Source organism: Erythrolamprus reginae, chromosome 6, assembly GCF_031021105.1.
Source record: "Erythrolamprus reginae isolate rEryReg1 chromosome 6, rEryReg1.hap1, whole genome shotgun sequence".
In the NCBI taxonomy this organism is placed as follows: Eukaryota; Metazoa; Chordata; class Lepidosauria; order Squamata; family Dipsadidae; genus Erythrolamprus; species Erythrolamprus reginae.
This window is the reverse complement of record NC_091955.1, coordinates 82,046,238-82,061,958: the sequence shown is the minus strand read 5'-3', so window position 1 is coordinate 82,061,958 and position 15,721 is coordinate 82,046,238. Positions and strand designations below refer to the sequence as shown.

At 41.8% G+C, this 15,721-nt stretch overlaps 1 protein-coding gene across 1 annotated transcript in view; it reads right to left on the bottom strand.

Moving 5' to 3' along the window:
• Positions 1–15,721, bottom strand: part of IQSEC3 (IQ motif and Sec7 domain ArfGEF 3) — a 75,523-nt gene that overhangs the window by 30,727 nt on the left and 29,075 nt on the right. Inside the window, exons 3-4 of the mRNA XM_070756446.1 lie at positions 6,545–6,667; positions 4,532–4,698 (exon numbers count right to left, since the gene is read on the bottom strand). Coding sequence (XP_070612547.1) covers positions 4,532–4,698; positions 6,545–6,667 — 290 coding nt within the window. The remainder of the gene's footprint in view (positions 1–4,531; positions 4,699–6,544; positions 6,668–15,721) is intronic.

Genomic DNA, 15,721 nt, shown 5'->3' with positions numbered 1-15,721 from the left:
TCTTGCTTTCTTTCTGTCTCTTGCTCTCTCTGTCTCTTTCTCACTCTCTCTCTTGCTATCTCTCTTCCTCCCTCTCTTCCTCTCTTCCTCTCTTCCTTCCCCTTCCTTCCCTCCCTTCCCTCCCTCCTTCCTTCCTCTCCACTTCTCTTTCCCTCGCTCTTTTTCCATTCTCTTTCCCTTTTCTTTCTTTCTCTCCACTTCTCTCTCACTCTTTTCCCTCTTTCACCCTCCCTCTTCTCTCCCCGCGGAGGACTCGCCCGACAAGCCTCCACCCTCTGACCCCAGACTCCTATTCAATCCCCATGCAGAAAATAGCAACTCAAAGAGGAGGCGGCGGTGGGTGTGTGCGTGTATGTGTGTGTGTAGTGCCCAGCTCGGCTTTCAGCAAGCCTTACTTTACCTCGGGTGAGAGGAGATTGTGGGGGACGTTCTCACTGCTTTTCCAGTGCGGCCTTGGAAAAGACTCACGGGCCAGATAAATGGCCTCAGCGGGCCGCATGTGGCCCGCGGGCCGTAGTTTGGGGACCACTGCCCTAAAACGTTAAGAAAAGATAATGGATGCCTTTGGAGGAGTTATCCATCAAATAACTATAACGTGGTTGGGACCAATCATAAATTGATCAGAAATGTTGAAATGGCTCCTTGCCATCCTCTCTAGCTCTACAGAGATCCCAGGCTGACATTGTTTTATTTTTTTCCTATTTACAAGCGAAGTATTTAGCTGTTTCCAAAACCATTTTTCAGTCTTAACCAGTGAAGAGCTGCAAAAAAATTTATTACCACACTTTGGGTGTGGCTTATTTTGTGAGTGTGGCTTGCCGGCCATGTGACCACGTGGGAGTGGCTTGACGATCATGTGACTGGGGTGACTTAAAGGTCATGTGACTGGCTTAAAGGTGTCCAGCTTGACGTCACTCGCGTCAAGGGTTTGGGTTAAGGTGCCTGGCCTCTCCTCGCCTCAAAGAGATACAATTTCCCTATCGATTTACTATCACTGAACATCCAAAATATACTATTTAATTCTATGTATATATGCCATACATGTGTACATACATATTACACACAGGCACACAAAAATATACATTATCTAGTATATAAACTGTATGTTTATTGGTCGGGCAGTAGGAAAAGCTTGGCTGCATAGCTAGAGGTATAACAAGCAGGAAGAGAGAGATTGTGATCCCGCTATATAGAGCACAGGTGAGACCACATTTGGAATACTGTGTTCAGTTCTGGAGACCTCACCTATAAAAAAATACTGACAAAATTGAACGGGTCCAAAGACGGGCTACAAGAATGGTGGAAGGTCTTAAGCATAAAACGTATCAGGAAAGACTTCACAAACTCAATCTGTATAGTCTGGAGGACAGAAGGAAAAGGGGGGACATGATCGAAACATTTAAATATGTTAAAGGGTTAAATAAGGTCCAGGAGGGAAGTGTTTTTAATAGGAAAGTGAACACAAGAACAAGGGGGCACAATCTGAAGTTAGTTGGGGGAAAGATCAAAAGCAACATGAGAAAATATGATTTTACTCAAAGAGTAGTAGATCCTTGGAACAAACTTCCAGCAGACGTGGTTGGTAAACCCACAGTAACTGAATTTAAACATGCCTGGGATAAACATATATCCATCCTAAGATAAAAATACAGGAAATAGTATAAGGGCAGACTAGATGGACCATGAGGTCTTTTTCTGCCACCAGACTTCTATGTTTCTATGTTTCTATGTGTACACACACACGCACACACACACACAGCTGTTCTAAAATTATACACATCCAACCTCATTTACTGCAATAGGAAAAATATACCCAGAGCCCAGAAAGGAAAAAAAGAAAAAAAATCAATTTTTTTTCTACCGGTTCTGCGTACCTGATCAAAACTTTTCTACCGGTTCTGCGTACCTGATCAAACCCGTAGCAGCCCAACTGGTCTTAACATCCATGTAGAAATAAATGTAGCACCAAAGATCATCCTTAGGAGCAAAGCTGAAGGTAATGTTTTGCTTTTATCATCCCAGCTGCCTTTTAAATTTTGTTCTGTGCTTAAAAAGTGTCCTGAGCTTAGCTTGAAGAAAATAGGTTTGAAGGTATATATACAAAAATAATGGGTGAAAAATGTAAAATAGTGGGGTAAGCATGCAACTGGGACCATTAGCTGCAACCAATTCCACACTGAAGATTTCCAAGTTACAGCCATAACTGGGCATAATTGCATTCAACAATAATTTCTACAGCAGTGTGCTCTTAAGTTTACACTTAGATTTGTTTTAGAGGTCAGCAACCTGGAGGTTGAACGTGCCTGTTGCCCCAGACCTTGACTTGGCCCTTGGAGAATCTTAGACTGGAAGAAGATTGGAATTATGGTTTCTTATCACATGAAGGCAGGAAACACACAAAAATGGTCACGTATTAAATATTTTAACTGTTTAATGAACCATATTAAGTGACATGGAAGTCAAATATGGCTCTTTTAATGCTCCTCGGCAATATATTAATTAATCCTCTATTTTTAACAGACACAGAATGAAACAATATGTTGGATGGAAATATAAACATGTTTTTAGATAAATACATTTTTATTAAAATGAGGCCAGAACTTAGGAAACTTAACTAAATTACCGGACTCCATAGTGTCATCCCCAAACCCCCAACACTTTACCCTTAGATTATCTACGGTTGACCTATCCAGATTCCTAAGAGCTCAGTAAGGGGCGAGTACAAGTGCACTAGAGTGCCTTCCGTCCCCTGTCCTATTGCTCTCCTATATCTCCTATACCTTTCTTCTATTCCTATATCTCTTCTTCTATTCTTTCATTGATATGTTCTATTACTTTATCTTCTTTTCTATTATTTCTTAGATATATTTTACTATGAGTATCTCCTCTATAACCTTCATCACGTATTTTACTATGTGTATATAGATATATACCCACTAAACCCCTCATTGTGTTGGACAAAATAAATAAATAAAAATAAAAATAAATAAATAAATAAATAAATTATTTGCAATGCAAAAGTAAGACTTTTCTTTAAAAATAAATCAAGGCTTTTATCCAAGTCAAGAGCCTGTTGAAAACTTGCATAGTATGTATTTTAATATTACAGAAATATCTTCTTCATAAATTTACATTTGTTAAATTACATTAACAAATTACATTTGTTAAATGTGCTAAATTGTTGTATTAACAATGCAAATTTTGAATATAATCAGAAATCAGAGACACAACATCTTTAAAGGAGATCAGGGAGATTAGATCCTGAATATTTATTAGAATATCTGGGGAAAAAAGCAAGTATGGAAAAATCCATTCAAAATCTTTGTAGGAAACACAAGATCTTATATTGTTGGCCTCTTGCACCAGTTAGAAAGGACGCTGTGGCGTCCTTTCACGTAAAAATAACAATGTTTATTTTTACGTGAAAACCTCCCTTTGAAGGAGCTGGGGAATTCCTCCCACGAAGAGATTCCGGGGGTGGAGCTTTGATGTCACCGGCAGGTTACTAAGGACGCCAAGGTGATCACTTCCTGGATTCCATGGAATCCAGGAAGTGATCACCTTGGTGTCCTTAGCAACCTGCCGGTGACATCAAAGCTCCGCCCCTGGAATCTCTTCATGGGAGGGATTCCCTGTTCGGGTTCGAGTTTGGGTTCAGTTCGGGTTCGGCCAAATTTTGCATAAAATTCGGCCGAACTTGCCGACCCGGACACTGTTGGGTTCGCCCATCACTACTCACTAGCAAAGCACAGAAGATCACTTCACTTGTTAGCCCCTCGTTAGGGCTGAAAGAAAGGCAAAAGATCTGTTGCTTCACTAAGGCTGGGGGAAAAAAGCTTTTAAAGCACAGAAGCCCAGCTGATTGTCAGAAGAAGCAGCAATTTAAAAAAAGCAGGCAAAGGGAAGATTGCTTAGCTAGCAAAGCACGGAAGATGGCTTCACTCATTAGCATCTTATTAGGGCTGGGAAAAAAAGCTTAGTAAAAGCTACATTTGGAGTATAAGACGCACCCAAATTTTCAGCCTCTTTTGGGGGCGGGGAAGATGAGTCTTATACTCTGAAAAATATGGTAATTGTTGGGACAGCTGTTATATAATCAAGATATAATTGAAAATTGCAGGACTTAACTGCAATAAAAAGCAACCCCAAGGCAAAAGCCTCATGGTCTCACTCCCTTTGCTTTATTATCCTATTTTCTGTGGCCTTCAACTAACCCCAAAAAGCTAAACACAACACCCACTATTAACCTATTAGCTCAAAGGTCACAATCCACATATATTTTAGTTCTTTTAATGCCACCTACAACACAATAATGTCATCTCTAACCTTGGCAACTTTAAGACTTATGGACTTCAACTCCCAGAATTCCTCAGCCAGCAAAGGAAAGCTAGCTGAGGAATTCTGGGAGTTGAAGTCCATAAGTCTTAAAGTTGCCAGAGTTGGAGACCCCTGATCTGCAATATTATTTATTTGAATGCTGCCCTGTTCAGGATTTGGGATAAGGAACAATATAGTCAAGCAATGTCCTCACCTCTTAGGTTCCGAATGAAGTCCTCCAGCATCATCTTCCTGTCAGGTTTAATGTTAGGACTGTACATATCCGTATTAAGAAGGATGATGGCAAAAGCCAAGATGAAAATGGTATCCGGATTATGGAACTGTTGGACGACATCTGGATTACACATGCAGTACCTCTGGCTGCAGAGGGAGGGAGACAAGGGCACTGTATAACAAGGGAAATTTCAAATGTGTCCATTACTAAATGACTCCATCCCAGTTTTACCGGTGTTAAAATTATTTACACTCACATTTCACTAGGATAATACCACAATTGTATAAATTAATTGTATGAATCCATGTAAGGATTTGAAAACACTTTGAAAAGTGTTCGGAAACTTCAAATCATGCAGAATGCAGCTGCGAGAGCAATCATGGGCTTCCCTAGGTATGCCCATGTTACACCAACACTCCGCAGTCTGCATTGGTTGTCAATCAGTTTCCGGTCACAATTCAAAGTGTTGGTTATGAATTATAAAGCCCTTCATGGCATCGGACCAGAATATCTCCGGGACCACCTTCTGCCGCACGAATCCCAGCGACCAGTTAGGTCCCACAGAGTTGGCCTTCTCTGGGTCTCATCGGCTAAACAATGTTGGCTGGCGGGACCCAGGGGAAGAGCCTTCTCTGTGGCGGCCCCGACCCTTTGGAACTAGCTCCTCCTGGAGATTAGGATTGCCCCCACCCTCCTTGCCTTTTGTAAACCTCTTAAGACGCACCTCTACCGTCAGGCATAGGGGAATTGAGACATCTCCCCTGGCCTATATATTTTATGCATGGTATGTTTGTGTGTATGTTTTATTTTTAAATAAGGGTTTTTTTTAGTTTTTTAATTATTAGACTTATTACTGTAAATTGTTTTTATTATTGCTATGAGCCGCCCCGAGTCTACGGAGAGGGGCGGCATACAAATATTATTATTATTATTATTATTATTAATAATAATAATAATAATAATAATAAAAATATAAAATCTTCCAAATAATTACAGTGGTACCTCGGCTTAAGAACTTAATTTGTTCCATGACCAGGTTCTTGAGTAGAAAGGTTTGTAAGTAGCAGCTATTTTTCCTATAGGAATCAATGTAAAAGCAAATAATGCGTGCAAACCCATTAGGAAAAAAATTAAAGCTCGGAATTTGGGTGGGAAGAGGAGGAGGAAGAAGGGGACGAGGATAGTCACTGCCAAAGGAAGATGGTGAGGTGAGGGGAATCAAAAAAATCTAGAACTTTAAGGCTTTAAAAAAATGGCAGGAAACTGGCCGGGCTTTTGTGCTGCTCTCAAATTTCCTGAGAAATTTTTCCGAGCTCAGGTTCTTAAATAGAAAATGGTTCTTAAGAAGAGGCAAAAAAATCTTGAACACTCGGTTCTTATCTAGAAAAGTTATTAAGTAGAGGCGTTCTTAGGTAGAGGTACCACTGTATTTGTTTATAATTGTGTGATAGATATTGTGGAGAGGACATCATAAAGCAGAGGTCTTTAAACTTGGCAACTTTAAGACTTTTGGATTTCAACTCCCAGAATTCTCCAGCCAGTATGCTAGCTAGATAATTCTGGGAGTTGCTCCACAAGTCTTAAAGTTGCCAAGTTTGGGCATCCCATCAAAAGGAATAGATGCACCATATGTTCTTTCTAACAAAAAAGGATTTGGAAATTTTTGTTAATGCAAACTTATTAAGTTCACAATTCTCAAACCAACTATAATTTGATTTTACTCAGTGCTGTTATTAAAGTGGATAAAGAATAGATAAAAATGTGTGTATAATTAACAACACCAAATTGGACAGATTATTATAAGAGAAAGGCATTGATTGATTGAATGAATCAGATTTATGTCAAATCTTATCCATTATATAAACAGGCTTTCTCCAAAATGATCTGCCTCCAATCTGGCTCTATTTGTTTCACCATTTTGCCTCTTCTTCTCCATACCCTACACTGAATGAAGACATTGCCAAAGTAGCCTCACATCAGCACAACGTTTACCTGAAGGCTTCAATTAGTCGTTCTACTTTCTGGGCTTCTCCCTGCACCCGGATATGGGCCTGAAATTTTCGCAAAGCTTCATCCAGCTCCATGCCAGAGAAGTCCATCTCATCCACTACACAGCTAAAAAGAAAAACAAAACAAACTTCTTGACTATCAGGCTTCTGGAAAGGAATGTATCAAGAAACATAAGGGATAAATAAGCCAAACGTATCCATTTATTTCTTGAAGATCTGAACGCTACCCAACTTGCATCTTTCCAGATTTATGAACATTTTTTTTTGTTTTGGAATAACTGATTACGAGTTTTAGATGTATTACTTACTGTATATTTCATCTCACCCTACCACCATTGAGTTCACAGCTATGTATATGGTTTGCAATTGCCACATGTTATCCACATGTTGTAATCTTTCAGGAGAAACACTTTGGAGCTCAGCTCCTTGAAATACGGGGCTTATTTCTTCTATTTCTCATTCTGAAAGGGCAATGAAGTCATGACGAGGTCCCACTCGTCATCTTCAGGCTGGTGCTTTTGGCCTTGTGCTAGGGCGAACATAGCGTGATCTGAGTTGCCTTCCCTCTATAAATACTGGTGGGTGGGTTTGGAGTGTTGGCTCAGCTGCTGCAAGCTGTGTTGAAACTTCCTGGTTAGTTGGTGGGGTAACACCTTGATGGCAGTTGGAGCCTGTAGACTAGTCAGCTATTTTGTAATGCATGTTGTGGTGTAACATCCCGGGTTTTGGTTTGGCTGCGGGTTTGCTTTGTGTGCGTGTTGAAGGAGGGTGCAGCAGTTGGAGGCGCTGCTGTGGTTTGGCGGTTGTATTTTGTCTGTAGGGTGGGTATGGGTTTGGGTCTGGTGAGGGTGATTCGCCCAGCACAAAGCTGAAAGCACCAGCTTGAAGATGATGAGTGGGACATCATCGAAATGTTGCCAGGAATCTCTGAAATTTACACCTTCACACACACACACACACACACACACACACACACACAGAGAGAGAGAGAGAGAGAGAGAGATAAATTCATAGTCATCAGAAATATACTCTTTCTGGATAAGCAGAATTATGCAAAGGACAGAAAAGGAATAAGAAATAGCAAGTCAACTAAATACAAGGTATGAGATGGGGATGGGGAGGAAATGTACATAATCTAGTATATATATCAATATCATTCAATGTAACCTTCCATGCATTTCTATGCATGCTACCTATTCTTCATTTTACAATGGGAACATGGTACTTTTGGGTTTCAGCTCTTTCTTTTTGAGGATCTCATCAACTCCATCCAACCATAACTTTCCATTCTTCTCAAGCCATTCACAAGGTCTTCATATATTTGCTTTGCAATTCAATTGTTATTCATCCTGTTTCTATATAATCAAGCCACCTGTGTGTACAGTACTTCTTTTGTAAGGCTACTCATGTATTCATTCAGATCCATTCATTATCAACCCTATATCATCTTGTTCAAGTACACATGTTTCTAACCTATTACCACTGCATTTATCTTACTTATAGACTGGTACCTCTACTTACGAACTTAATTCGTTCCGTGACCAGGTTCTTAAATAGAAAAGTTTGTAAGAAGAAGCATTTTTTCCCCATAGGAATCAATATAAGAGCAAATAATGTCTGTGATTGGGGAAACCACAGGGAGGGGGGAGGCCCTGTTTCCTCCCAGGAGATTCCTAGAGGGTCCCCATGGAGGCTTCTCTCCACCTTTTCCGGCCCTGTTTCCTCACAGGAGATTCCTAGACAGGCCCCATGGAGGCTTCTCTCCACCTTTTCTGGTCCTGTTTCCCCCCAGGAGATTACTAGAGAGGCCCCACAGTGGCTTCTCCCCGCCTTTTCCGGCTCTGTTTTTCCCCAGGAGATTCCTAGAGAGGCCCCACGGAGGCTTCTCCTTGCCTTTTCCAGTTATAGTTTCAGAGGCTCAGGTTTGTAAGTAGAAAATAGTTCTTGAGAAGAGGCAAAAAAAGCCCTTGAACACCCGGTTCTTATCTAGAAAAGTTCATAAGTAGAGGCATTCTTAGGTAGAGGTACCACTGTACTTTAGTTGACAAACCCAACTTTCACTCCCATAAAACAGTGGGAGAAGCACAGTCCTTTGTCAGGCTATACCCAATTCATTACTCATCCTCAGAAGCGAGCAGGCAGAGAATCAAGGACATGGCTCATAACTACCTGGCTTCAAGGAGTATGCCTCTGCTCTTCATCTGTGCAGCCTAACAGCCTGAAAGATAGTTGCTTCTCCACGGGTGGGCCAGTGGATGAAGAGTGATATCTGTCGATTGCTGCTGTCTGATCTTGGGTTCCTAGTGTTTGACTTTGGTCCCTCACATTCTTAGGCAGAGACTTTTTCTATTTCTTTTAACAGATATTCCTCTCAAGAAACCACTTACAGTACTTTCAACATTTGAAAATATTAAAATTTCTCCGTCCATTTTCCAATCTTTAGTAAACATTCACTATTCACAGATATTCTATCAGTGCACAATGATTTATGCATTCGCTTCTTTTATGCATAACTACACTGCTAAAAATAATAATAAAGGGAACACTTAAACAACCCAATATAGCTCTAAGTAAATCAAACTTCTGTGAAATCAAACTGTCCACTTAGGAAGCAACACTGATGGACAATCAATTTCACATTCTGTTGTGTACATTCAACTTTGTGCAGAACAAAATATTCAATGAGAGTATTTCATTCATTCAGTGTTCCCTTTATTTTTTTGAGCAGTATAGTTTGATGAAATTATGCATACTAGTTTGATGAAAAGAAGGACTAGAGGTGACATATTTTTACGTGAAAGGACCTCCCTTTGCTTCCAGCGCCGCTGCGGCGTCCTTTTCCATAAAAATAATTTTTTTTATCTTTACGTTGAAAAGACCTCCCTTTGAAGGAGCTGGGGAATCCCTCCCATGAAGAGATTCCGGGGCCGGTGCTTTGACATCACATATACCGGCAGGTTTCTAAGAACGCCAAGGTGATCACTTCCTGGATTCCATGTAATCCAGGAAGTGATCACCTTGGCATCCTTAGCAACTTGCCAGTATACGTGATGTCAAAGCTCCACTCCCAGAATCTCTTCGTGGGAGGGATTCCCAAGCTCCTTTTGTGCCTCCCTCCCATCCTCCTGACCGGCCGACAGCTCCCCGGTGTTCGCCTTCCTCCGCCGCCACCGGCGCCCAGCTCCTCCATCTCTTCTTAGCAGATGACAGCCGGGTGGTGGCTTTCGCAGTGTTTGGCACAAACGCCGAACCGGAGCACAATTTTTTTAAAAAATTCGGGTTCGGGTCCGGCATGCCGAACACCACAAAATTCGGTATGGACCCGAATTGTGCGGGTTTGGTTCGCCCAACACTAATAATTGGTGATCTTGAGATGTTCTAGGCCACGGGTCTCCAACCTCGGGAACTTTAAGACTTGTGGACTTCAACTCCCAGAGTTCCCAGCTTTGCTGGTTAAGGAATTCTGGGAGTTAAAGTCCACAAGTCTTAAAGTTGCCAAGGTGGGAGACCCCTAATCTAGGCAGTGCTACACTAGTGAAAGACTGATGGTTAGATAAAATTTGCAAGTGGAGCTGGGTGAGATCCAGGGAAGACACTCCAAAGACAAGTACAAAGAAGACTACAAGACTTCCCCCCCCCCGATCTTTCACAGATAGAAACATCTGAGGAAGGCTGAAGTGACGAGCATTAGAAGGTTCTACCAGACCTGCAGAAAAACTACTTTCTTCTCCAGAGGGAATGCCAGCCAGTGTTCTTAGCCCCTTACCTACGTCTAAGTAGAAAGGAGAGCTAAGATTTTGAAAACCATACAGTGTACTTATACAGTAAGTGAATATTATAGAATGCATGAATGCACAGGTTCAGAACACTCAAGACTTCATAATATTCAAAAGAGGCAAATGTCCACTTCATGATGCATTTTAAAACTCAAGTGGTGATCAGTCAGGCAGAGAATGGAATATGGGTATCTAACTGTAAATAACTCTGGTCCCAAAAGGCTGTAAAAGTTGGAAATAAGTGCTGTTGGAGGTCTTAATAAAAGAGATACAGTATTTTTAAAAAAATCACCAGAAGTGTGTTGTGCCATGTCTTGGGTCAACTCCCACAAACACATGACATCAACTATCCTTGTTCAATATTGAACCATTTGCTAAGCATTCACTTTATTCCCATATATGTTTTATTTCTGTCATACACCACAATCAGCAACCAACTTTGACCTACATACACAGTGGTACCTCTACTTACGAACTTAATTTGTTCCGTGACAAGGTTCTTAAATAGAAAAGTTTGTAAGAAGAAGCAATTTTTCCCATAGGAATCAAATGTAAAAACAAATAATATGTGCGACTGGGGAAACCACAGGGAGGGGGGAGACTCTGTTTCCTCCCAGGAGATTCCTAGACAGGCCCCACGGAGGCTTCTCCCTGCCTTTTCCAGCCCTGTTTCCTCCCAGGAGATTCCTAGAGAGGCCCCACAGAGGCTTCTCCCTGCCTTTTCCGGTTACAGTTTCGGAGGCTTGGATTTATAAGTGGAAAGTGGTTCTTGAGAAGAGAGAAAAAAAACTTGAACACCCAGTTCTTAGTTAGAAAAGTTCATAAGTAGAGGTATTTGTAGGTAGAGGTACCACTGTATATGGAATTATCTTGTCCAGCATCAGAAAGGCTGGATTTTCAAGTGCAATATTTTTCAAACAAGTATTTCTAAAAGCATTTGCTTGAAATAACATAAAATTGACAATAATACATTTTTTCAAATGCCACCATAAAAATGCATGAGGAGTCATATGATCTACATCAGGGCTGTTAAATCCATGTCCCCCAGCCAGTTTAGCAAAGGGGAAAAAAGTCCTGATATGTCACATGACGATGCCATGACACCATGAGTTTGACGCCCCTGATCTTACATATTACAATGATCATAGATTTGAAGAGACTAGGTTAAAGCCAACTGCTGAAATGAGAAAATAAATAATGGAAATCTAGACTATTTCAATGATTTTGATGGTGAGGGAAACAATGAAGCAATTGACAAGGTCAAGTCTCAATTATTACTGTTATGAAAACAGCCTAATAAAATAGTAATTAAAAATAAGCGAAAAGGCAGGACAATATTGGATTTTACAGCTTTGCCTGCCAGATGGAGGACATGAGAGCAAAAAGGAGGACATATTCTTCTTTTGCTGGACATCTGGTAACCTTATGGACAGCAGAAGTAGCAGAAAATCTGTAATGTGTCCAGAGATGACAGAGCTAGCAACATATAGCTGACAGAACTGCCACTCTTTCCTGGCTTAAAGTGACATTTTGTGCAATAACAGATCATATATTTTTTTCAAAAGGTTTAAATTCCATTTGGGAAAAAAAAGATTGAAATCTCTTTTAGAATTATTTGGAAAATATCAGACATTATGCCTCTGGGGAAGACAAGGATCTAGTAAAGGGGTGTCAAACTGGATTTCTTTAAAGGCCAGATCTATTATTATTATTATTATTATTATTATTATTATTATTATTATTATTATTAGCAGTAGCATAGCAGTAGCAGTAGCAGTAGTAGCACAACTACTACTACTACTACTACTACTACTACTACTAATAATAATAATAATAATAATAATAATAACAACAACAACAACAACAGCAACAACAGAGTTGGAAGGGACCTTGGAGGTCTTCTAGTCCAACCCCCTGCTTAGGCAGGAAACCCTACGCTACTTCAGACAGATGGTTATCCAACATCTGCTTAAAAATTTCCATTGTTGGGGCATTCACAACTTCTGCAGGCAAGCTGTTCCACTGATCAACCATTCCGACTGTCAGGAAATTTCTCCTTAGTTCTAAGTTACTTCTCTCCTTGTTTAGTTTCCACCCATTGCTTCTTGTTCTAACCTCAGGTGCTATGGAGAATAGGTTGACTCCCTCTTGTTTGTGGCAAAAGTATTGTAGTACTCTCCCGCTGGCCGGCAGGTGGGGGGGAGAGTAGGGGGGAAGATGGGAAGGACAGCTCCTGCAGCACCCTGCTGGCCAAAATGGAGTGCGTTTTCAGCTTGGACAGCCTCCAGCACCACTCTGCTGGCCAAAACAGGCCTTGCAGGGCAGGGGTGGGCTCCACTTCCCTTTTGCTACCAGTGCACATCATGACATTTTGTGCATCTCTCTGCACGATTCTACTTCTGCACATGCTCAAAAGGATATTTCAAGCCGAAACACAGCTCAGGAGCAGCTCAGCTGTGCTTCGGACAAAGAATAAAGGTCGGTATTAACACGGGGGCAGGTGGGAGGGCTTTTTCCCAAAGCACAGGACGAGGAGAAGCCATCCAAACCAGGAAAAAAGTGCCGAAAATTACAAAAAAAAAGATGGTGGCGTGCACAGACCAGCACAGACATTGCATCTAAATTATGTCCCCAGCAGACTGCTACCAGAACGCCCGCACCAGATTGCACCATTAGGAACACACCTCTGATGCAGGGCCCCCGCAAGGCCTCCGTGCAGCCCATTTTGGCTGACAGATGCACCACAGTTTGGATCTGGACCGCGCGCCTTCAGTTTCACACCCCTGATCGAATGTCTCCTGAAGCCCAAGCCATAATGGCCATGAAGCATCGTGCCTGGCAGCTAGGAGAGGGATTGTCCACAGCAACCTAAAATAGTTAATACAGTGGTACCTCTACTTACGAACTTAATTCATTCCGTGACCAGGTTCTTAAGTAGAAAAGTTTGTAAGAACAAATAATGTGTATGATTAGAGAAACCACTGGGAGGGTGGAGGCCCTGTTTCCTCCCAGGAGATTCCTAGAGAGGCCCCACGGAGGCTTCTCCCTGCCTTTTCCAGTTTCTCTGCATGCGTGGCTGTATCATTAACTCTTGTTCTGAATCCAAGGAGGAGCTAGATAATTGATCTCCTTCTGAGCTGTCTGCCCCACTCTCCTCCTCCCTGTCACTCGTGTCTTCTTGGTCAGAGGAGCCTTCATCAGCAGATTCCACCGGGGGGCAAAACAGGCCTGCAGCATGTGGATGTCTCCCCCACATCCACAATTCTTGGGGCAGGAGCTGGGCCAGAGCTAACCACAACACTTAAGGATGAGCAGGATAAACGCAACCATCCAAAACAGCTCTCTGTCTTTCAAACGCACATTAATTCTGGGGATGGGAAGGACGTATAATCCATATCATCTGGCAAAGGAACCATTTGTACCGGACCCAAGTTTAAAGTGAGAAATATTAATCTGACTGGTCTCCCAAGGCAGGTTTTCTGTTTCCCCCTCTTTAAAGGGCAGACCAGATGATTTTGCAGGAGAAAAAGGCCTACCGAACACACTCTTCTCTTTCCCTTCTTTTCTCCTGTGTTATTTTTAATTTACTAGTGCATGCATTTCTTAGTTCCAAGGGGGTCAAATCAAGGATTTTCTTTGTTTAGCTCTGACAACAATTTTCTGCTTAATCAATACCCATTTCATCATAGCAGACACCACTGAAGCATTTAAGTCTAGGAGGAAAGGTAAACGGTTGCCTTACTCCATTATTTTCCTCGAGGATCTTTATGAAGGAGGCGCAATGGCTCAGCAGTTAAAGATGCTAAAATTGTCAGCTGGAAAGCTGACAGCCCGGATTTAAAACCTGAGCAACTGAGCGACCTGGTGAGCTCCTGTTACTTGACGCAGCTCCTGCAAACCTGGCAGTTCGAAAGTATGCAAATGCAAGTATAACGGAACTGGAAAAGGTGCAAAAAAGGACAACAAGTATGATCAAGGAAATGGAGCACCTCCCTTATGAAACAAGGTTGCAACGCCTTGGTCTCTTCACCTCTTTAAGGGGTGACTTGATCGAAGTGTATAAAATCATGCATGGGATAGAAAAGGTGGATAGAGAAAAATTCTTTTCTCTATCACATAATACTAGGACGAGGGGGCACTCCCTAAAGCTCATAGGTAAGAAAGCAAGGACAAATAAAGGGAAATATTTATTCACCCAGGGGGTCCTTGGTTTATGGAATTCACATCCAGAAGAGGTCATGACAGCTGTCAGCCTTGATAGCTTCAAGGCAGGATTAGACAGATTCATGGATGCCAAGTGTATCGGTAGTTATTGAAACGGATGTCTGAGTGCTGCCTCTATCTTGGTTGAGGCAGGCAGGATTCCCTTGGGTACCATTTGTTGGGGGTCAAGGGAAAGGGAGGGTCTTGCCTTCTCTTTCTGCTCAAGATCCCCATGGACAATTGGTGGGCCACTGTGTGACACAGAATGCTGGACTCGATGGGCTTTGGCCCAATTCAGCATGGCTCTTCTTAGGTTCTTATGTTCTAAGTAGATAAAGAGGTACCACTCAGTGATGGGCCACCAGTCACCGGTGCTCACAGTGCGCAGCAACCGAAATCTCACACGAGTGTCCTCGCATAAGCGAGATTTGGGCAAAAATCGCGGAGGCAAAAAAGTGGCGATTTTCAACCAAATCTTGCTCGTGCATGACATTTCGGCAATTTTTGCTGTTTTTTTGCTCCTGCACATGCAAAAAAGTGGTGATTTTTCCCCAAAATCTCACTCACATGAGGATGCACACGAGATTTGGGTGATTTTTGCAGAAGCAAAAAACCAGGGGAAATTGTCAGTATCTCATTGGTTGTGCATGTGCATGGCCTACTGGAGCTGTGTATCTGGGTGCATGAGACCTAAACCAATGGATGGATGGATGGATGGATGGAATGAATCAATGAATGAATGAATCAATGAATGAATGAATGAATCAATGAATGAATGAATCAATGAATGAATCAATGAATGAATCAATGAATGAATCAATGAATGAATGAAGAGTCTGGCATGATCAAGAGATGGAATTATCTTTCCATCTCTTTCCATATTAGTCTTTACAATACTCTCTGGGCAATTTACAATTACAGCTAATTGCCCCCAACAATCTGAGTCCTCATTTTACCAACCTCGGAAGGATAGAAAGCTGAGTCAACCTTTAGCTAGTCAGGATTGAACCCCAGATTGTGGGCACAGCCTGCACGACTGCATTCTTAACCCTTGTATCACCTGGGCTCCTGATCAGAGGTCAGGGAGGGAGTAAGGGGAAGGGAAAGGAAGTGTAGAAGTAGAAACATATTGAAAGACTTTTCCCTTTCTTCATTGCTGAAGTTGTGCCATTCAGTATCAA